The sequence below is a fragment of the Lepidochelys kempii genome, chromosome 13 (genome assembly GCF_965140265.1).
Source record: "Lepidochelys kempii isolate rLepKem1 chromosome 13, rLepKem1.hap2, whole genome shotgun sequence".
NCBI classification, from domain to species: domain Eukaryota; kingdom Metazoa; phylum Chordata; order Testudines; family Cheloniidae; genus Lepidochelys; species Lepidochelys kempii.
This window is the reverse complement of record NC_133268.1, coordinates 25479589-25502635: the sequence shown is the minus strand read 5'-3', so window position 1 is coordinate 25502635 and position 23047 is coordinate 25479589. Positions and strand designations below refer to the sequence as shown.

The following is a 23047-nucleotide window of genomic DNA, read 5'->3' as shown; positions in this document are numbered from 1 at the left end:
AGCAGCCAGCAGGTCCGGCTCCTCGGCGGGGTCAGGCAGAAGGCTCCACGGGTGCGTGCTGCCCCTGCTCCGAGCACCGGTTCAGCTGAATTCCTGCATTCTGAATTCCTTGACCTCATCCCCAGCCTGGAGCCCCCTCCTGCACCCCTACTCCTCATTCCCAGTCCCACTCCAGAGCCTTCACTCCCAGCCAGAGCCCTCACCCCCCCGGCACTCCAACTCCCTGCCCCAGTCCAGAGCCCCCTCCTGCATCCTGAACCCCTCATTTCTGGCCTCACCCCGGAACCCGCACCCACATTTAGAGCCCCCCCGCTCCCACACCCCAACCCTCTGCCCCAGCCCAGTGGAAGTGAGTGAGGGTGAGAGAGAGCGAGCCACTGAGGGAGGGGGAATGCAGGGAGTGGGGGGGGGGGGGCCTTGGGGAAGGGGCAGGGCCTCAGAGAAGGGGCGGGGCTAGGGTGTTCGGTTTTGTGCCAATAGAAAGTTGGCAAGCCAAAGGGCAGGGCTGGGTAGCCACTTGCAGGTCTGCTAAGTGTGGGAGAGGGCAAAGGGCTGCATGACACTAGGGGTACTAAAACGAGGCCCCAGGGGCCTAGTGCTTAATACACCCCAAGGAGATAAACTCCTACGATATGAAGCTGCTGCTTCCATACCAAGGGCCCTGCTATAATGGGGGGATCGGAGGGAACCACAGGAACAAAGTATCAGCTGAATGGTCTCTAAATGGGCTGCTTCTCAGCAAGAGTCACCAGGCCCCCTCTTTATCAGGGCCACCTGACTACCCCACCCACACAGCCAAGCATGCCCCTCTCTTAGGCTTTCTGCCACCGCATGGAGGGCAGCCACGGAGCCCCAGCTCTCCCCTGGTAGGGAGAGAAGGAGGACGGACACCTGCTCCCAGCCCCATGCTCCAGTCCCAGACTCTGTCTCTGGGAGGAAGCTTGGCACCTTCTACTCACAAGCAGCTCTCTGTCCAAGGAGAAGCTGACGTGCTTTGTCAGGTCCCACCTTCCCCAGTGGTCAGCTCCCCTCCAGGCTTGGTGGCTAATGCAGTCCCTATGAGTTTAACCCTTCCTGGCTCAGCTGAGGACAGGATATATCCCCTGGTCGGAGAGTCCGTCAAGCCCTTCGGGATCCTTACTGAGGAATCCTCCGCACTGCCAGCCTACCTCTCAGTCACTACATGCTTTATGCCCACGGGCAAGCAGGGAGAGGGACTGGCCCAGGGTCATACAGCCAGTCTACAGAAGAGCTCCCCTGGCTCCCGGGCAGTGCTCTAACCCCTGAGCTGTGCACACGGTTGTCTGGGATGCTGGGCATTTGAGTGCTGTGGGAACCATTCTGATGGTCAGGCTGGTTATTCTGGGAGAGCCATACCCAGTAATCCTGGCAACCTGCCATCATTTCACAAAGGCATGAAGCAAGCTCAATGGGGTGGGGGAGGGGAAGAGGCACATAACTGCCACTGAGCGTTCATAAATAAAAGAGGCTGGAGAAGTGCTGGCTGCAGCTTCTGATTGGCTTGGGAGCTTCCTGCTTCATCTGGGCCCATCAATGTTATCGCGGCCCCAGGGCGCGGGGCACTGAAGCTGCTGATCGACCCGCACTTGCATGCCACCGAGCCCAGACCAACAGCAACACGCAGCCCCTCGCTTTGGACACTTGCAGTCAATGTTCACTGCCTGCTCAGCAGCTTTATGGCTTCTGACGCCTCTCATTGCAGTAAAGCTTCTTCAGTTCCCGCCCCCACGCCCGCCTCCTTCCCCGTACACAGAGTCCTTCTTGTAACGGGACAGCCAGGTGCACAAGAAACACTCTCTACTTACAGTGCTGCAAGATGGGAACCTGCTGCTGCATGCAGTCATGTCAGGGTGGGGGGAAACACCCCCCTCCTAAACACGAAGTAAGAGAGAGGTAGGGCATAGCAGAGCTCTAGCCCATAGTATTCTGAGTCACCCCATTAACCCCTTGATGACCACTTTACTACAGTCCTCCTAGCTAGAAGGGGAGGGGAGAGAAGGGGCAACAGGTAGGAATCAGTCATCAGGGACCATCCCTCTGCACCTGGCAACTTATTCGTCACCTCTTCAGTGTGAGGCCGATGACATAGCTCTCATCCACAGGTCTCACCCAGGGCCCACTCCAGCGCCCATCGGAAGAGTCCCATGGACTTTGATGGGAGCGAGATCAGGCACCGGCAGCTGGGTAAAAGCTCTGAAGGGCCAGAGGAACACCTGGCAACATGGCTGTGGAGCTGACCCTCACCCAAAGCCTTTGGGGCTTGAACCCTCAGGAAGACTAGCTTCCTGGTGAGACTTTGAGGCCCTTCTGGCCAGGCTGTGAATGACTCCAGGCCGGGCTCCTAGTGTTTGGGGGCCCTGTGTCCGAGCCTGGCAGCGCAGAGCATAACATGCCGAATTGAAGGGAAAGGGGAGGGTTTAAAAAAATTCAGTGACCTTTTTCAGTGCTCAAACCAGGCCTGTGCCGGTGCTCAGGGTAGGGGCTTGGTGTAGCCACACTGTTTCCTGCCCCTCCCCCCAGTAACTGCTCCTTAGTTTTTGGAGCAGATAGCTCAGGATTGAAATTTCTCCTCTGAAGACCCTCTTGAGCCCAAGACCCAGACCTGCACACCCTCGAGCTGTGGGGAAGATTGGCTCTGTGTCTGGACTCTGGAGCCTGACTTTGCTCCTCGGGCCCATTTCCAGTTTTAACCACGACTCCTGCACAGCTCAGCTGCCTTCCGGCCTGAGTTCGGGGCACACAGAGCTCCTTTGGGAGCCAGGGTTATGTCACCTCAGTCACCGCACCACTCCCCAGCCACTGGAGGGAGGCACACGAGGGCAGGGCACTCAGTAGCAAACCGGACAGTAGGGTCTGTTTGGATTTTGCACATGTCCTTGACCGAGGATGCTCCTCCCTGCCTTTTGGTGTTCAATGCATGACCTTTTCTGGCTGAGAATGACTAGACGGGGCTCTTGGCACTGCTGCTCACTTAGCTATTCATCTAGGTTACATGGGGGACGCGACCCTCTCCCGCCCACTAGATCTCCCTGAGAGGGCTGTACAGAAATTGGCCGGTTGAGTGCTCAGGGCTTGAAGCAGACTCTTTCTCTGGGTTGGCTTTGCAGAGGGTTATGCTTGGAATTTGCGGTTGGAACTCTAAAAGCCCAAAGGGAAACTCAGCCCAAACCACTAGGCTTTGCCTGGCTTTGGGCAGCAAGTGTGGGGGGGAATGCACATAACCACCAAGTCTCACCTACTGCCACCTGAACCCACACAGATGGCCCAAGGCCACTCCATGCTCAGCCAAGTTTGCCAGTGAACTTACAGAGCACAGTTTGGTAACAGCTTTTGAACTACACCTCTGCTCTGAGCCCCCCTTGGTGTGAGGTCCCGGTCTCTCTCGTGTCAAAGTCAGATTCAGCCCACGAATTTCATTTCCATAGAAAGTGTGGGGAGTAAACCCCCGATCCTAGGCTGATACTACCTAGCAGTTCAAGGAGCAGCCCCTTGGTGCACGCTGGCTGGTGGGATGTGGCCCTGGCTGCTGCTGCTCATACACTTGCAGGGACAGCAATGCCCTGAAACTATCCTGCCAGGTGTAGCCCTAAAGATTCTGTGCCCTGGGCAGCTGCCTACGCAGATTGGAGTGGGACTAAGGAACCATGTCCCAGCTGCTGCGACTCTAACAGTTTCAGTGGAGCGGCACCGATTTATACCAGCCGAGGATCTGGGCTGGGGACACAGTTGTGGCCACAACCCAGGAGCGGTTCATTATTTATTTCACAAAGTAATGCGTCCTTTTACCCTGAGATCCTCTCGCAGGCCAAACTTCCAGTGAAGCGGTAATAACTTAGGAAGGGCCTGGAAGATCTGGCCAGCTGACTTCAACAAGGCTGGTGGCTGGGAACCCTGGTGTGTTGGAGTGGTTTTCATTTCTCTCTGTTATTTCATTCTGCTCTCATCTGCACTCTGGCTTTTCCCATGTTGTGTATTTAGTGTTGGGTGGCTTGGAGTATTTTGTGGCTGCCTGTTTAACCTGGTAACACTTTAACACAAAGGAAAACAACTACCGACATTCCTGATCCAATAAATTCCTCAGTAATTTGATTTGCGGGAAGTGGAAAGCAAGACTTGAGGAGCAGGCTGCTTTTCAATAATTAATCTGCCTTGAACACCACAAACCCACTGCCAGAAGAGCCACTGATGCCTCTGTGTTAAAAATGCACTCTGTGATTTACAAACACTGCCCAGCTGATTACGCCCCCAGGCCTAGCCATTTATTTTTATTCCCCTGTCTAAGCATGCGTTAGGTTTTGTGTTCTTAAGTGGAGCCTGTTGAAATATCGACCTGTGTCTAAACATACTTATGCAATGATCCAGCACAATTTGAACCAGAGACCCTGCAACATTAAATTATCAGCTGCTACCACTAGAGGACTAACTGGTGGTAGCAGTAGGCTTTTATCTTTTTATGTGGATTAGCCACTTAGGGAAACACACACCACATAGTGAACCAGTGGTTTATAGTGCTGGTCCTGAACAGGTGTGTCATTGTGGGCACAAATCAGATGCCCCTTTATGGAACATTTGGCTTGTGGTAAATTATTTTCATTGTATTGCAGTAGGACCGAGCAGCAGCCCCACTCCTGCACCCAGCACCCACTGGACTAGATGCTGTACAGACACAAAACACATCAAGTTAGTTTTAGGGATAGGTGCATCCTAATGAACCGAGCATAGAACTGGGTCATTTTCCTGGGAACAAGAGCTTTGCTCTGAAGAGTCACATTTGCAATGGGCCTTCGGCATGAAAAAGATATTGGGCAGGTGCACCTGAATCAGCCGAGGGAGCCACCCCCTTCCAGGCAAGCAATCTTGGGGCACCATGGGCACACATGGCTGCTCCAATGCCCTTTGCAGGTATGCTTTGAGAGGCCGGTGGAGTATTTGACTCAGACTTCACCTGCAGTTGCTGTTTATTCCCCCGGTAACACCTCCACGGGCTGCTCTGTAAATTATGCTGTTATAAAGTGGGAGGGGAGAAATCAGAATGACTTGTGCTGATGGATAGAGTAGCAGGAGTGGATTAATTTTTTGGTCAGACCAAAGCAGTGCCCCAGGGCTAGGGTGACCAGATAGCAAATGTGAAAAATCAAGACAGGGAGTGGAGGGTAATAGGCACCCATATAAGAAACAGCCCTGAATATCGGGACTGTCCCTATAAAATTGAGACATCTGGTCACCCTACCCAGGGCTCACCGAGCCAGAGCCCTCCTTACCACGTGGAACATCACCCCCATCAGAGAGCAGAAGCAAACCCCAGTGCGGCACCCACCTGCAAGTAATGATAGGCTAAGTCTTGCTGGCAGGACTTGGATTTCAGCAGGGCTTTGTCGATGGTGGCAGAAGCCTTTTGGCACACTTCCCGGGCATGGCTAAGGGTGAGCGTGGACCAGGAGCCCCGTTTGATGTAGTTGGACTCGTTGCTGATGGGGATATTGGTGCAGGGGGTGACCTTGAGGTCGTTATTGCTCTTGGAGGATTTCAGCATGTGCTCACTGATGGTGTTATACGCGTGCATGAAGTACCTAGGCTGGCTGTGGTCAGGTTGCCTGCCCAGGGTCATGAGGCCCATTGGATTGCGATAGCTGCAGGTGTCGCTGTCTAAGTTGTCATCCGAGCTCCACCAGCCTGATATGTTGGACCTGGGCCTGCGTTTGGTCTCGGTGGTCTTTGCCCGGTCTTTGCTCTTGCTCCTTCGGTTCTGCTTCGGGTCCTCCGTTCCCTTCTTGCCATTCACGCTGCCCTTGGTGGGGCCCTCCAGGGACTGCGACTTGGCAAAGAGCTTCTGGACGGAGTGCACCAGGTGTCGGATGCGCCCGGGGCTCTCGCTCCGGTGCTTGGAGTCACTCCTCTGGAACTGGAGGGTGCTGAAGCCGTCCCGGTGGATGGGCAGCTGCTTCTCAAATTGGTCTAAGAGGTTTGCGGGGAGGCGGTTGATCTTAGTGGCTTGGGCATGGCTCGGGAAGGGGTTCTCGTCTGGGACCTCGAAGTGGGAGTTGTAATGGATCCGGGGGAAAGTGCTGCTGTTGGAAATCTGGTTGTTGAGTGGGAGCAGACAGTCACTATGGAGGGAATTCTGGGCTGGAAACCGGGGGTCCACGGGGTAGGAGTCAGTGGGACTGAGGAGGTAAGGGTTCCTGTCTTGGGCTGCATAAAGAGAGTCCTGAGGGGAGTCCAGGTTATCGGAGAGGTGGCGGCTTCTGTTATCTCCTAACCCCTTCATGGTCCCGGGTTTCCTACAGCATCACTTCACGGGTGACACCGAGGAGCCTTCCTGCTAGTTCTCCCTTTGGTCCCTCTCCCTCTGGAGATGATCCTGCAGCCACAGAGACAAGAAACACGCACACATCACTGAAAGGAAAGCTCTCCCCAGGCTCTCTCTATCCCTTTAAGCGTTTCCACCCTGCTCCTTCCCAAAGCATCCGAGCCAGTGCCTTGCAAGTTCTAAAAGCCAAGACAATGAAGGTTATTATAGAGCTGAGAGAGTCAGGAGAGGAGGAGGAGAAAGGGATGGGAGGCAGGACACAACGAGCAGAAGAAGGGAGCAGGAAGAGATGGCACATGGGAGGCTGAGATGTGGAAGAACGGTCAGGCTGAGGTGTTAGGGTTAGAACAGGAAAAAGGGATGATTAACATTCCCTAGCCACATTTAAGAGCCGTGTAGACCCCAGAGCTCAAATTCAAACTACTTAATACAAGCAGGCTGCTATTTTTTGGCCTCTGCGTGGCTTCATTTAATAGCACTCGGTCCCCAGCTTAGCAGTTGGACTGTCAGCAAATCATGGGCGCCTGTCCCATTATTTTAGGGGGCTGAATAAAAACCTGTCAAATACTGTGCCCGGGCCTTGCTGGAGTCGAGGGAAATGAGCTGAGGATCAGATTGGCTGTCTGTCATGTGGCCATTTGTGTTTCCGTGGTTATCAGACCTCTTAATGGGGACGATGGACCGGATGTGTGTGTTGCACGGAGCTATGGTAATGTGATGGGATGGCAAACGTCTCTTCTCGGACAAGTGCCCAGGTTTATGTCCATGTTAGCCTGTACCCCTGAGGAAAATGCTGCAACACATATGACCAGAACAGTGGTTTTACTGAGACACTCATGGGCCTGGCCTGAGAAGTCTTTTGTTGTTCAGTCACAGCTTCAAGGTTGAGGTCCCCGCTGCCAGGCTAGATCACCATTGCTTGGGCTGCTTTGCTTCAGGGTCAGGGCTATAATTTGCCAGATTTTTCTGGAAATGAAGACCCTGTTACATTGGGAAACAGAATCAAAAATCCCAGCCGGTAATATGGGCTAGTAGCTGAAGCACAGGCCTGGTAATCGGGACCACTGGGTTCTGCACCCAGCCCTGAAACACACCCGCTGTCTGACTTAAACTCTCCCTCCTCATGCATGGGATCTTGAAAGTGAAACTGATTCAAAGTGGAATTGATTCAGTGGGCAGCAAATTATGAAATAATCATAGCAACTTACTAGCCAGTTTCCCTTGCCATGCTGAGAAAAAATTGTATTAATGCTGAAAAGCAAATGAGATTTTTAATAAGTGTTTCAATGCTAACACTCAAAGATGGGATTCCTAACATAGCTAAGGAAACTTGGTTATTTAAACGCGCACTGTTAAAACAGCATCCTTTTACCCCTCATTGCTCTCAGAAGAAAGATCTTCTTCAATCAGAGAGAAAGCACCGTACCTTATTCACCAGCTGAGATCAAACTGATCTCTGGCCTCCATTTGAATCCATATGATTCCCACCCAGTGGCAGTCCAGCTGATCCCTCCCCAGAGGGAATCCTGCTGATCATCCCAACAGTGATGCCGTTTGATCGCACTCCTTGGCAACTCCAGCTGACCCCTTGGCAGAGCCAGTTGACCCCCCAGTACTGTAAATTCAGCTGTTCACCCTCTAGTGTGACTCTAGTTGATCCTTGGAGGTGAGGCCGATTGAACACCCCACACAGGCAGATGATCTCACCTCATAGCAAAGATGGTTAAGCCTACCCTATGGCAACGCCAGTCAATCCCTCCCACCTTCAGCCTATTTTAGTGGGCAGGCAGGTGTATTTAATGATCGTGTTTGGAGCATTTTGAGCCATAGATTAGAAGCAAACGACCAGTCAAGACTTGTCCCTGCAGTGAAAGTCACTTTACCCCAGCCCTATAAAACAGAGGGTTCTGACATTGCCCGGAGAGCTCACTTGAACCTCAATGGATCTGTCTTTCCAGGGAACCTCGTGTTCAGCCACTAGAGCTGACTGTGGGTGGGAGTGGAGAGAAGATGGGCAGTGTGGCTATACGGAAAACATTCGATGAATGGCCAAGCATCCATTCCTCTTTCCACTCAGGCACCTTTAAGGAATTGCTTGTGTCACTAATGAAAGATAATGTTACCTGTCTATTTTGCAAGCCTGGAGCCAGCCTGTCACCATATGCAGAGCTGCTTGAGCAGCAAGGGTGGTGCGTTGATGACAACCCAGGCATGGCTTGCAGAAATACAAAAGGCGAGATTATCTTTTATTAGCATCCCTAAAAACCTTGGCTTTCACCAGCTTTCATTTGGCTCCTTTTCCTACCCCATCACATTGTTTTGCAGATTGGTGCGTCAGATGCTCTGGAGCATCTCAGCAGATGGGGACACTCTCTCATGTGCTGGAAGGGCAATGATAGACCAGGGACAGGAGCATGCTGGAGAAGTGACAGGAAGAGGCAGTGCAGCCTCAGCTCAGACAATTGGATAGGCATAAAGGCCAAGGACAGTTGAGGAGAATAAATTATACAGTCAGGTTGTGGCCCAGCCAAATGGATGTGCCAATGCATATGCATAGAACAGAGAGAATAACAGACAACAGGATCCTACATTAGCAAGAACGTTTTCAGCTATTCATGTTAAGATAATAGCAATCAAATCTCCTGCTGCTCTGGGTGAAAGCTAATTGCTTGAGGCAATCAGAGAAGAATTAATTCCCCTGTGTGTGTGATTGGCCAGGTGCATTATGGGCATGTGACACCTGCCTTCTCCTGAGGTAGCAGGTATTGTCCACAGCCAGAGGTGGGGCAGTGAGCTTGATGGTCCACCCATCCACTCCATGCCCAGGGCCACCCAACAGGCCAGTGGCAGAGCCAGGCCGAGAACCCAGGTCTCCTGAGTGCCAATGCTGAGCTCTATCTTGTAGGACAAGGCTAAAAATAGCATCAGTGGGGTCCTATTATCCAGGGATGGAACTCCACTGACTTCCCTGGAGCTCCAACATTTTACAGCAGCTGAGGATTTGGCCCCTAGCCCCTCGTACAGACTAGGATTTCCCTCTAGCCCAGCTCTTCTGGGGTTTTATTTAATGTCTCAGCCACCTCCCCACATTGCTCACACTCCATTGCCAAACCACTTTTTGTCTGCAAGGCAGCAGATGGCCCAGCCCCTCTGCAGGGAAGATGCCCAACTAGTCTGTTTCCCCATATAAAGCACTTTCCTGGCTTTCTGGGTTTTATGAGGGCTCCTAGCAGACCAATGAGCATGGCTCATCCTGCCAGCCCTCCCCCCGTGACCTGGGGACTGCCAAGCCAGTAGGAGGGCCATTCTCCTCCCCCTCCAGGAAGATATATAAAGGGGACAGGGAAACTGGAGGCTAGATCTGAACCTGGGCGTTTCCTATGCTGCAAGCAAGCGCATCACACGTAAGCTGCCCTTGTGGAGCATGTTATGAGGCAGGGCAGCCTAATGGTTAGCAGCTAGGATCTTGGAGAATCTTTCGGTTCTAATCCCATCCTGAGTCCCTGGCTCTGTGGGTGACCTTCGGTCAGTCGCTTAAGCTCCTTGGCCTCAGTCAAAGCCAGCTGTACAGCTGGGTAAGAGCAGGAGCCCCACTGACAGACAGCTGCTGCCTAAGTGCAGAGCTTTCCTGAGGAAATAAATCACACACATGTTAGGAGAGGGCAGGAGAAGCAGCAATCTATGGTGAACTGAAGCAGAAACTCTGACGGGAATGGGGTGAAATGCACAGCTCTGGCTTTATGACACTCTCCACCAACCGGGGAGGGATGGGTAGCACTAGGGATAGAGAAATGTCAACCTTTAATACAGCATTATTTTACCCCAATCGCTCCCCCCCATGGCTCACAGAAGAAAGATTTTCTTAAATGTTAATATACGATAGGTGAAGGCTAGGGCTAGGGCTCGTCATTTGCAGTGTGTTTTTTAGAGGCACCAGGAATAGAGAGAGTGAACTGCATGGCAAACTCCCTTATCTGCAACCCATGTGGGCTCTTGCGCCAGAGTTTATCACACCATCTAGCAGTGCGGCATCACATGGCTTTCCCTCTGAACTCATCTCTCATAGGGGGCACTTCAATGGTGTTGCTCCAGATTCACGTACCCTCCTCCCCTCATGTACCTGAGAATCAAACTTGAGTCATAGTGTTATATAGAGTACATACATACTCCACCCTCCTCATATAATGCGCTAGGCATAGTGTATATTCACTGTGCATGACGTGATGGGGGTATATATACTCTAGCCACATCACACAGTGCATGTAGGCATGGCAGAATTAGGGTTTTTTTAAAATAATTGATGGATAATATTGATGTTTATTTTCAAGCATTTTTTCCCCAATTTTTATCTATTTAAATTTTCATACTTGCAAGACATTGGGGGGGGGGGTGTCAGACAGTTATTTAATGACAGGAGACAGATTCAGAAAGTTAGTTTTATAACCATTAAAATCCATGGTCAACGTCACACATCAAAATATACAAAGGAAATAGCCTTAAATCAAACACTAATTCGTTCTTAAGCAGCATTTTTCTTCCCTTTCCATCTGTACGTTTCTATTACCCATCGAAATATTTTTGTTGATTTGTGTGTATACAGCGAAATCAATATTTACTGATAAAACTCTAATCTTTCCAAGGACACGCTCTGCCCACATCGCATCGCATCTATACACTGTGCGTTATAGCGACATCACGTCGTGCACAGTACAGCGAAATGGCCATGATATACTCACACAGCAATTTTATAGATGTAGCTAGACACACACAAGGCCAAGTAGAGAGAGGAGTCCGCATGAGACCAAGCTGCTGTTACTTTAACCTTCTTTCAGCCTCCTCGCTGTGCTTGTTACAATATCTTGGACTCACACGCAGAGCAGGAGTGTAATGGACACTCCCCCACACATGACCTCTGTGTCTGACCCAGCGCAAGGGTAAGTGGAGGTGCTGAAGAGAGATGTGCTGCTCCCAGGAGGGGCTAGGTGGCAGGGAAAGTAGTAGCCCTCTCCCTGTTTTAATTTACACCTTGTTCCAGCTCCTCAGCATGTGCCTCCACCGGCTTAGAGTCCTGTCCCGACACCTGGGTGTGAGTAGGGCTGAGAAGGAAGGAAAGGGAGTCGAACTTATCACATGATCTCACGCATCACCTGTGCACTGGGTCCGCTGCCTGCAGGAAACTCTGGGGTCTGGTTCTTCACAACACCAGGCAGGACAGAAATGGCATTACCCTGCCTGGGTCAGAAATTGTTCCCCTCATTCTGCCTCAGATTCTCCTCCCACTTGCTGCTACAGGTTTGCATTGCTCCTTTAAAGCAAGAGCCCAGTCCTGTGTTTCGGGAGATTTCATCCTCCTCCCCAAACTCCATATCTTCAGGTGGGTCCAGCAGGACTGTGCCACCTGGAGCCAATCCCTGGCAGGAATGGGAATCCGGGTTAGGTTTCTGCATCCCCTTTTAAAGGACTGGAAAGCCGTGGGATGCCCAGCAAAGGTACTCCTTAGCTAACACTTTTCACCTGTGATGGTCACAGAGAAATCCTGGACTGGAGTTTTTCAAGCTTGGTCTATCTCAGTGGGTCTCAAACATTTGTACTGGCGACTCCTTTCACAACAGCAAGCCTCTGAGTGTGACTCCCCCTTATACATTAAATTTTTTTTTATATTTAACACTATTAGCAATACTGGAGGTGAAGCGGGGCTTGGGGGTGGAGGCTGACAGCTCACGACCCCCACGTAATAACCTTGTGACCCTCTGAGAGGTCATGACCCCCAGTTTGAGAACCCCTGGTCTATCTGCATGTAATAGCCACCTACTTGCAGGTGCCCCTGCTCCCAGCACAAGGAGGTAGTCAGATCTGCTTTGGAACCAGCATGGGGACCCAAGGGCAAGAGACAGACCAGGCTGTAGGGTCCCTTGGGGAGTGAAAGGCTCAGTGCACTTGGTTTCCAGCTCCTCCAGGGGATTTCTGTACTCTGGATGTCCTTGATTTCTCCCTCTCTCGCTCCAGGCCCAGCCCATCTGAGCTGCAGGAATTTTAGGAGCTCAGAGGGATTAGGACTTTACTCCTGATAGTGCAACCTCCAGCCTGATTCCTTGCTGCCCTTGTCCCTGAAGCATAATGAGACAACATAGTCTGCAGCAGGCTGAAATTAAACCCAGCTGCAGCGTGGCCACTCTCCTGCCCAGGAGGACCCAGTTCCACTGTGCCAGGGATGGAAAGGACACATTACCTTTAGTAACTCCTGCTCCAGCCTGGTGGACAGACAAGTTCCCATCTTTTAGGTTCCCCAAAAGAGGACACTGCAGGGGAAAAGGAGGAGGAGTTGGAGGAGGGGGTACAGTTAGGGGTGCTGGAGGTGTGTGTGAGTACTGGGAAGGGTATTTGGCGGCATAGGTGGAGTTGGGGGGACATAGGAAGGCATTGCACCCAGGGCTGTCCCTAGCCATTTCGGTGCCCTACACAGCCCCCTGCAGGGGTCTCTGTGGGGCCCCAGGCCTCCACGAGGGGGGGGAACTGCCCCCCGGCCCCAACCCACTCCACTCTGCTCCCCTGGCTCCCGGCCTTGGGGGGCAGGGGAGACCCACCCTCCAGTACTCACTGGCAGCATAGCTGGGAACCAGGGGAGCGGAGCAGGCTGGGGCTGGGTTGCTCCACTTACCACGTCGTGAGTGCAGGCCCGACCCCTGCAGCAGGCCTCAGGGGAGTAGGGGCGGGGCTGGGGTGGAGCAGGGGGGGGAAGAGGTGGGGTGGGGGCTTGGGGAAGGGGTGGAGTGGAAGCGGGGTGGGGACACAGCAGGGGCGGGAAGAGGCGAGGTGGGGCAGAACAGGGGCGGGGGCCATGGGGAAGAGCCAGAGCAGGGCTGGAGCAGCATGCAGCTGCGCGCAGGGCACCAGGAAATGTGGTGCCCCAAATTTCCTGGTGCCCTGCGCAGCTGCGTACTTTGTGTATGGGTAGGGATGGCCCCGATTGCACCCCCAAATGTAATGAGTTCTGCAGAGGAGACATGCTGTTGCTTGTGCCCCTGAGGCAGGGAGTCAGAATTTTATTTATTAACAGGTGATTAAGATAAGAAAGGGCTGTTATGATATTTCCTAAAGTTAAATGATCTGTTCCAAGCTTGGTGAAACTGCGGAAAGCAAGTAGCCTAAATGATAGAAAGTAATTGTAGATTTTTCTACAATTGTTTCAATTGTTATATTCAAGAGGTGATAACAAAGTTACTAATATCTTTCTTTGAGACCATAACTGATTTTTTAGACAAAGGAAATGCAGTAGACCTAATCTAGCTGGATGTCAGTAAGGCATTTGATACAGTTCCACATGAGAAATTATTAGTTAAATTGGAGAAGATGGGGATTAACGTGAGAATTGAAAGGTGGATAAAGACCTAGTTAAAAGGAAGCCTACAAGAGGTCATACTGAAAGGTGAACTGTCAGGCTATAGGGTGGTTACTAGTGGAGTTCCTCAGTGATCACTCTTGGGACCAATCTTATTTAACATTTTTTATTACTGACGGTGGCACAAAAAGTGGGAGTGTGCTAATAAAATTTGCAGATGACAAAATTGGGAGGTATTGCCAATATGGAGGAGGACCAGAATATCATACAAGAAGATCTGGATGACCTTGTAAACTGGAGTAATAGAAATGGGATGATATTTAATAGTGCAAAGTCCAAAGTCATGCATTTAGGGACTAACCACAAGAATTTTTGCTATAAGCTGGGGACTTATCAGTTGGAAGTGACAGAGGAGGAGATAGAGTTGGGTGTAATGGTTGATCACAGGATGAGTATGAGCCGTCAATGTGATGCGGCTGTGAAAAAGGCTAATGCAGTTCTAGGCTGTAACAGCCGAGGTGTTTCCAGTAGAGACAGGGAAGTGTTAGTACCATTATACAAGGCACTGGTGAGACCTCATCTGGAGTATTGTGTGCAATTCTTTTCTTCCATGTTTAAGAAAGATGAATTCAAACTGGAACAGGTGCAGAGAAGGGCTGCTAGGATGATCTGAGGAATGGAAAACCTATCTCATGAGAGGAGACTCAGAGACCTTGGCTTGTTTAGCCTAATTCAAAGAAGGCTAAGGGGAGATATGATTGCTCTCTATAAATACATGAGAGGGATAAATCCAGGGAGGGAAAATACCAGTGGGGGCAAAAATCTAACTGGTTTCAAGACTGAGCTTGATAAGTTTACGGAGGGGATGGTAGGATGAGACTGCCTACAATGGCACTTGGCCCATCAGCAACTACCTGTAGCAAAACCCCACAATGGCTGGAGATGGGTCACTAGATGGGGAGGGCTCGGAGTTACTACAGAGAATTATTTCCTAGGTATCTTCCTGGTGGGTCTTGCCCACATGCTCACAGTCTAACTGATCATCATATTTGGGGTCAGATTGGCAGAGACCCTGGGGTTTTTTCACCTTCTTCTGCTGCATGGGGGTCACTTGCAGGTTTAAACTAGTGTAAATGGTGAATTCTCTGTAACTTGAACTCTTTAAACCTTGATCTGAGGACTTCAGTTACTCAGCCAGAGTTTAGGGGTCTATTACTGCAGAGAATTGGTGAGGTTCTGTGGCCTGCAATGTTCAAGAGGTCAGACTAGATGATCATAATAGTCCTTTCTGACTTTAGTAAGAGTATCTAAGTAAGAATATACATTACAATTTTAAACCTAACCAGTGTCCCATAAGTGACTTGCCACAAAAAGTCAGAACATGTTAGTATTAAAGCTGAGTGGGTCTAATATTTCTTTAATTTTCTTTCTTGATATAGAAATTAGATACAATGCTCCTGTCAGATATTTTTAAGTTATTATCTGCAAAAACACTACAGTTTTCAGTTGCCTAAGTAGCCCCTGGAATCACAGTTGAAGTTGCCTCCCCCCAAATCTAAAATGGCACCCCTGTGGGCAGGCACAGAATTTCTCTCCCCCCCCCCATGGCCCTGTTGGCCTGTCCAAAGCCACACACCCAAATACAGAAGTCAAACTACGCCTATGTTTGGCGGGTCCTGGAGGGGATACCTGGAGCCTCACTCTTGAGGTGGGGGCACTGTTGCTCCTTGTCACAGTGGCAGGGCAGCTGGCGCAGGCCCAGGACACAGCACCAGCTGTCCATCAGTGCCTTCCTAGGGGACCCCCTCCCCAGGGCAGGGAGCTGAGGCCTTGGTGGGCAGGATCTAGCAACTGTAGGTAGTGGAGGGACCAATCGGGGCACAGAGCCAGCTCTTTCTGAGCTGCAACGTCTGCACCACAAAAATTCCCAGACATTTCTTCTCATTTGAGAAATCCACCAGAGCAGAGGATCACAAAAGAGGAAATGTCCAGGAAAACCCAGAAGTAGGGTAACCCCATGGAGAGACTCCAGTTCAGCACCTGACCATGGGGCAAGGATGTCACATCCACAACAGAGGGAAACTACATCCCTCCATGTCCCTGTGAGAGGGACCTGTCCTCCAGCATGGCCTCAGCTCCTTCGTGGTGCCTGCAGTCATTCGCTCAGACCCAGCATGCTCACTTATTAACGCCTTTCACAGAACATAAACACCCTCCTCCTTAGCCTCTCAAAGACAGTGCTTCTTCTGGCCCTGGGGCTAACGGTGAAAGCATCCTCTCCTGCATTCAGGAGACCCCAGTCCTTCCCCCAGAGTGGGGTTCCAAAACAGACTCACGGTCCTGCCCTCTGCCTGGGGCTTGGTTACAATTTAGGCCAGTCATAGTTCTCAGTCAGCTTCTTCCCTGCAAGCCCCTTCTATCCAATCCTTTCACTCACCAGCCTGGAGAGGCTAGCAGCCAGCTATGTTCTGCTAGCCTCTAGGAGCTCCTCTCTCTACGAGCACCTCCCGCCAAGTGACCATTGGTCAACTTTTATCAGACTCAGGTGCTCATTAGTCAGTTAGCTGTCACCCAGGCAGTTTGCTTACAGGTGGGCCAGAGGGATTTCTGGGGCCTGACGCCCCTTAAAGGGGTCCATCCCCCTTGACAGTCCCCCTGTGCTGCTGGAGAAGCAAAGCTCTGATTTTTTTACTGTTACATTGTTTCTATTAGTGCTCTTGATGTTTGCTGGACGGATCACTCTGGAGATCTCAGGCCTACGCTCACACTAGTAGCAGAGACAGAGCTAGCTTCCTCCAGGTGGTCCTGCTGTCATGCCTTAGTTCTGATATGGGGAGATTGTAGTAGTAGGGTTTTATGTTTGTATTTTGTATAATTTAGAATGAAGGATAAAGAATAATAAGATATTAATGTAGCATGTATTAAATGTATTAATGTATGATTTGACTATATCCTGCCAGCCACCCTTTTTGAATAGCAGAAAGGAATGGCCTACACGTGATCAACCTAGCTGGCCACTAGATTGATCCGGACTCTGGATGGGTAACTATAACATCGACTGGTGGGAGAGAGTGTATGTGTGAGATTGAATGCATACGCTAATTGCTGTGTCTTCAATAAACGCGGCATGTTGCCTTTTCCCCTGAAAAAGATCCCATGTGCTTCTTATAAGCATAACAAGATCACCTCTGGTGGGGAGAGGCTAATTCAATCCCCATGGCCCATTCTGTCCTTGGCCTCTATGTTGACTAGTGCTGGGGGGATGGTGGGTTTTGTGATGTGGACACCTGGCAACCTGGAACTGAACTGAGACTCTCAACTATCTCACAGCCTAGTGGATGTCTAATCTGTAATGTAAACCTGTGGCTCCAACACTCAAAGGCCAATTGAAACAGGCTCAGCTTCAGGCTGGAGCCCGGGCTCTGAGACCCCATGGGGGGCCCCGAACATCAGCCTGAGCCCCACGAGCCCATGTCAATTGACCCGGGCACCAAGTGTCCGTGCCATGGGTCTTCTATTGCAGCGTAGACATACCCCTAGAGCCTAGAGATGGAAAAGGCTGATTGGGCTCTATCTAGTGCGTGCCAGGGGCCAATGGCTGCTTGTTCCCAGCAGTGAGTGTTTCATTAAGATGACTCAGGCAATGAGATTTCTACTAAAGATCAGCCAGCAGCTATCAGGTGGCTATGACTTTTAGTCTCTGCTGCGCACTGGGTGGAGTTGGGTCGCACTGTGGAAGCCTGCTTGTCCCTTTACCAGTGCCTTGAGCCATCCAGCCATCCCAAGCTCTTATTTTTAAGGGGCCAGTGCTTTGGAAAGTCTTTTCCTGCCCTCTGAGCACAGCAAACTCAGGACACGGGAAAGGGACATGTGAACTCCTGTGGAGCAAATGTTTCACTCCATTATCACTCCATCTGAGCTGAGCAGCTGCAGTCACTTCCTGCCATGGAGAAGGGGGCAGGATGGTGGGGTTTGTTTCCTTTCAGTCTCCCGAGAGGATCTCGGCCCCATCTCCATCAGGGGCGGTTTCCACCTGCATTCTGGAACACATCAGCAGGGATGAAGTGAGGTAAGATGCAGCAGGAGTCTGGCCAAGGGGAGAAGCAACTGAACGTACCTATTCACGAGAGGGACAAGTGACAGCAGGTCACTGAGTCTGGGCAGCCCACAACTGGCTCCCTGTGGGGAGGGCTGCTCAGCACCGTAGCTGGGGAAAAGAGGGCACTATGGCTTGTTTTGTGACCTGGCCTAGCCAGGCCTAGCCAGCTGCTCCTTTCCTGGCTCAGTATGGATGTGACCAGTGACTGTACCTGAAACTCTGGAGTGAATTAATTATTAATGAAAGTGAGGGGGCCATGTGATATGTTTGCCACCTCCCCCAGCTCTGCCAATGCCCCCCAGTCCTGACTTGCAGCCCCACCTCCCCCAGCTCTGCCAATGCCCCCCAGTCCTGACTTGCAGCCCCACCTCCCCCAGCTCTGCCAATTTACCTCCCTCCTGACCCCCAGCTCTCCCAATACTCCTCACTCTGGACCCACAGCCCCCTGACCTGCAGGGGGCCCTGGGTGTGCACATGGTTTTAGAGGGATCCGCTAGGTCAGATAGCTGCATAATAGTTCAGCAAAGGGTGGCAGGTGAGGTCTCTACCGAAAGCCAGTACCCCCTAGTCATCATAAGCATTGTGAGATATATGTATGGATAATATTTATGGAGTTATGTATCTACACTGAAATTATCTCCTGAAGGTCTTGGCGTTAAGGCAAGTCACCAGGAGGTGATGTACCTCAGAGATCTTCCTTTCAGGCAGGAGGTAACTGACATCGCTCTCCCTGTCTGGCTGTCTGCATGTTGTCTGCCTCACACCGTTCGTCTTTTGCATACTGAGCCCGACGCTGACTGAGAGATTGCAAAGTATCTCTCGGTGCCCTGGTTATGGGGGTGCCCTGGTTAGGAATAAAGACAAAAGGTGTCTGGTATATCTTGGAATGCAAAGAGACATACTGAGTCCTTCACCTAGGAGGCAAACTGACAGTGTGCTTTGGGGGCACAAAGGGAGGGTCATAGCCAGCCTAGCTGTAAACCACTGCAAGGATCTGGGGTGAGCAAGGCTTTACTAGACATGAGATTATCTTGTCAATTAAGTCCAGGCTCTAGAATGCGTGTGATGGTTTGATTTTATAGGAACCATTTGTTTCCAATGCTCCTATCTGCCGTTACTCAACTCCCTCAGCTTTGTTAAATACGCCTCAACTTGATTTCACTCTAAACAAATCCAAGCGCCATGTGTTAGGTGGAGCAGTGACCTGAGGTGACCCTGGGAAGCTGTGCTGAGCCACTTCCTTGACAGAGCGGATTGGTGAACGCTGCAAGTGGCCAGGGACCAGGCACTGATACACCAGAGGACATTCGGCAGGCTCGAGGGTTGGAGTGGGGCTGTCACTAACCTGCGGAGGGACAGCAGGGCCTGTCAGGCCTACGGGGGAGGGCTTGTGCTGTGTCTGGCTGGTGGTAACAGGGAGCTGACCCCTGGCAGGCACAGACCAGGCTTCCTCATGCTAAGGGCAGATGGTAGCGAGGTGCCTCTCTGCCTCTCTGCCCTGGTGCCGTCCTCCTACCACATGTGGGGTTTTAATACATTACTCTTCCGTAGCACTGCCAACCCCGGGGCCCTGTGTGCACCCAGAACTGGTACAGCATGCGTGAGTAGTGGAGTGGGAGCTTTCCCAGCCCGCAGCAGAAGGAGCAGTGCTGTGTTCCCAAACAGAGCTTTGAGCCAGGTGAGGGTCAGAAACATACATATTCCTGTGAGACTTCCAGCTGGAGCTCACTGGCTCTAGGGGAAGCAGATAAAGTTCAGATCCAAGTCAGTCACAGCCCTTGCTGTCAGTCACAGCCACAGACCCTCTCTGTCAGTCACAACTGCAGCTCAGCACTGTCAGCCGCAGCCCCTCACTGCTGGTCACAACTGCAGCCCCTCATTGTCAGCTGCAGCCCCTCACTGTCAGTCACAGCCACAGCCCCTCACTGCTGGTCACAACCTCAGCCCAGCACCGTCAGCCGCAGCCCCTCGCTGTCAGTCACAACTGCAGCTCAGCACTGTCAGCCGTAGCCCCTCACTGCTGGTCACAACCACAGCCCCTCACTGTCAGCCGCAGCCACAGCCCCTCACTGCTGGTCAGAACTGCAGCCCAGCACCGTCAGCCGCAGCCCCTCGCTGTCAGTCACAACTGCAGCTCAGCACTGTCAGCCGCAGCCCCTCACTGCTGGTCACAACCGCAGCCCCTCACTGTCAGCCGCAGCCCCTCACTGCCAGCCGCAGCCACAGCCCCTCACTGCTGGTCACAACTGCAGCCCAGCACCGTCAGCTGCAGCCCCTCGCTGTCATTCACAACCACAACCCCTCACTGTCAGCTGCAGCCTCAACTCCATTCTTGAGCTGAATTTTGATTCTTTTATTTTCTGTCTGCCCACAGACTGCTCTCTAGACATTCACGGGTCAGCACCCATCTCATGCATGGAACTCCTTCCAAGGGTCCAGCTTACCCAACAAAGAGGCGTGATGTGTTTGAAGCTGCTAGGCAGAGGACGGGAGGATACATGGTGAAGAATCAGAGCAATCCCCCTCACCCTGCCCTCACTGACAGCCTGTCCTGAACTGCACCTGCCTGCCCTGGAACACTTCCCGCAGCACCAACTGCCTAGCAGAAGATGGGGTTCAAAGAGGGGCCTGGCTATCCCGTCCCCACTGGGGTTGCTGAGAACTGCAGCAGGGGCTGCACTGGCTCTCTCAGCCTCCTGTTCATAGATTCATCTATTCCAAAGCCAGAAGGGATCACTGAGATCATCTAGTCTGATCTCCTGTATAACACAGGCCAGAGACCTGCCCCCAAATAATTCCCAGAGCAGAGCTTTTAGAAAAACAGCCAATCTTGATTTTAAAGTTGCCAGTGATCGAGACTCCACCACAACCCTTGGTAAGTTGTTCCAATGGTTAATTACCCTCACTGTTAAAAATTTACACTTTATTTCCAGTCTGAATTGGTCTAGTTTAACTGCCAGCCATTGGATCATGTTATACTTTTCTCTGTTAGGATGGAGAGCCCAGTATTAAATATTTGTTCCCCATGTAGATACTTATAGTCTGTAATCAAGCCACCCCTTAACCTTCATTTTGTTAAACTAAGCAGATTGAGCTCCTTGATCTATCACTATACGGCATATTTTCTAATCCTTTAAGCATTCTTGTGGCTCCTCTCTGACCCCTCTCCAATTAGTCAACACCCTTCTCAAATTGTGGGCACCAGAACTGAACACAGGATCCCAGCAGCAGTCCAGTGCCAAATACAGAGGGAAAAAATAACCTCTCTATTCCTACTCAAAATTCCCCTCTTTATGCGTCCCAGACTAATATTAGCCCTTTCTGCCACAGCGTCACATTGGAAGCTTCTGTTTAGCTGGTTATCCAACACAAGCCCTCCAAATCTTTTTCAAAGTTGCTGCTGCCTACATAGGTATGGCCTACATTCCTTCTTCTTAGATGTGTACATTTATATTTAGCCCTATTAAAACACATATTGTTTGCTTGCACCCAGCTTACCAAGTGATCCAAGTCACTCTGTAGTAGTGACCTGTCCTCTTCATTATTCCCCCCCCCCGCCAACTTCTGTGTCATCTGCAAACTTTATCAGTGATAATTTTATGTTTTCTTCCAGGTCATCGATAAAAAAAGTTCACTAGCGTTGTGCCAAGAACCGATGATCCCCGCAGGACCCCACTGGAAACACACACATTTGATGAAAAGTCTCCATTTACGTACATTTTGAGACCTATCAGTTAGCCAACCTTTAATCCATTCAATGTGGACCATGTTCATGTTATATTGTTCTAGGTTTTTAGTCGAAATGTCATGTGGTACCAAGTCCAGCTAGTCTAAGCAGCCTCTTTAATCAGACTGATTCCACAATCACATCCAGTTGGGCAGGGGGTGGGGGACAACAGCCAAGCTACAAAGCAAGCACTATTCAGCCCAGCAGGGTTGGGAAAGCAGAGCTTGGGAGATTGTCCTGGAGGGGCTTTTGCCCACTTGGGCAGGAGATCAGGCTCTGGGGTGCACTCAGACCCACACTCAGATCAACCCATTCCCTCTCTCTCACACACACTCTTCTTCTCTTTCATATGCACAGAGGCACACTGCAAAATACATACACAATCTCCCTTTGGCGCTCTCATTACTCTGGGAGACTTCTGCGCCACTGCGCATGTGCAGAATTCATGTCCCCCGCAGATTTTTCTCTCTGCAGAAAATACATTCTGTCAGAAAGGTGCTGCAATTATGCCTTTCTCCCACCAGGAGCTGTTCTGGCACCAGAACAGAGGGCAACTGGCTCACTGGTCACAGCAGGCAGCAACTGATAGGGAGGAGGGGAGGCTGCATTCCTCACAGTGCCCTACATGTGGGGCCAGGTATGGAGGCTTGGGATATCAGGGGGATGGACAGACTGGGACACATGGGGATGTTGGGGGGGTCACATAGACTGGGGTTCAGAAGGGCTAGTCAGTGGGACAGACTGGGGCAGGGGCTGAATGGGATTGAGGTTGCAGGGACACCAGGGGTGGGGTATGGGTGCAGGGCCAAAGGGGAATGGGTGACAGGGGTGCGGAAGTGGCTGAGTGGGGGGTGCAAGTGCACATGGGAACAGGGGGAGGGGGTGCAGGGACATATGGGGCCAAAGAGGTGGGGGTGCATGGGAGAACAAGGGATTATTTAGTTCGTTGGCCATTTAAAAAAAAACTAAAAAGAAAATTTGCTTTGGATCACAAACAAAAACAAAAATTGTCAAAATTTTCAGTGACTCAAGAAGTTAAAAAAATGGCTTTGGGTCCAATGAAATATTTGTTTTTTGACTCTGAGGATTTTAAAACATTTTCAAATCAAAATGACAGGACATTTCAAAGCAAAAAGTTGTTTCAAACCAAAACAAATAAAAACTTTCTGACTTTTTAAAAATTTTGTTTTAAAAACAAGCAACGCGGTGAAACCGACACAAATTCAGGAAATGTTTGGGTGGTGCCAAAGCTGCATTTTTTTTATTTAAAAAGATTTGCCCCATAATTTTTGCCCAGCTCTAGTGGGGAGGAGACAGCTTCCTCCCTTGCCCGTGGGGTGAGAACAGATGGGCCAGGTACACCAGGGACCCGTGGACCACCTAGCAAAGCCCAGCCACTCTCTAAGTACACATCAACCTGCCCCTCCAGAGATCCACCAGAGAGCATGGCTTTGTGGCATTCAGATGGCTGCAGTCCCCCAATAGGGTTCCTTCTGCTGTCTGGCCCCTCAGCTCTACTCAACCCCATAGTCCCGCACAGGGCCGATGGCT

General features: G+C 51.1%; 1 protein-coding gene across 2 annotated transcripts in view; it reads right to left on the bottom strand.

Annotated features, from left to right (window-relative positions):
• The window catches only part of DLGAP4 (DLG associated protein 4), a 333015-nt gene that overhangs the window by 101430 nt on the left and 208538 nt on the right, over positions 1–23047 (bottom strand). For both annotated transcript variants that reach the window (XM_073309842.1, XM_073309843.1), the window contains exon 4: positions 5339–6382. In XM_073309842.1, coding sequence (XP_073165943.1) covers positions 5339–6289 — 951 coding nt within the window. In that variant the 5' untranslated portion in view covers positions 6290–6382. The remainder of the gene's footprint in view (positions 1–5338; positions 6383–23047) is intronic.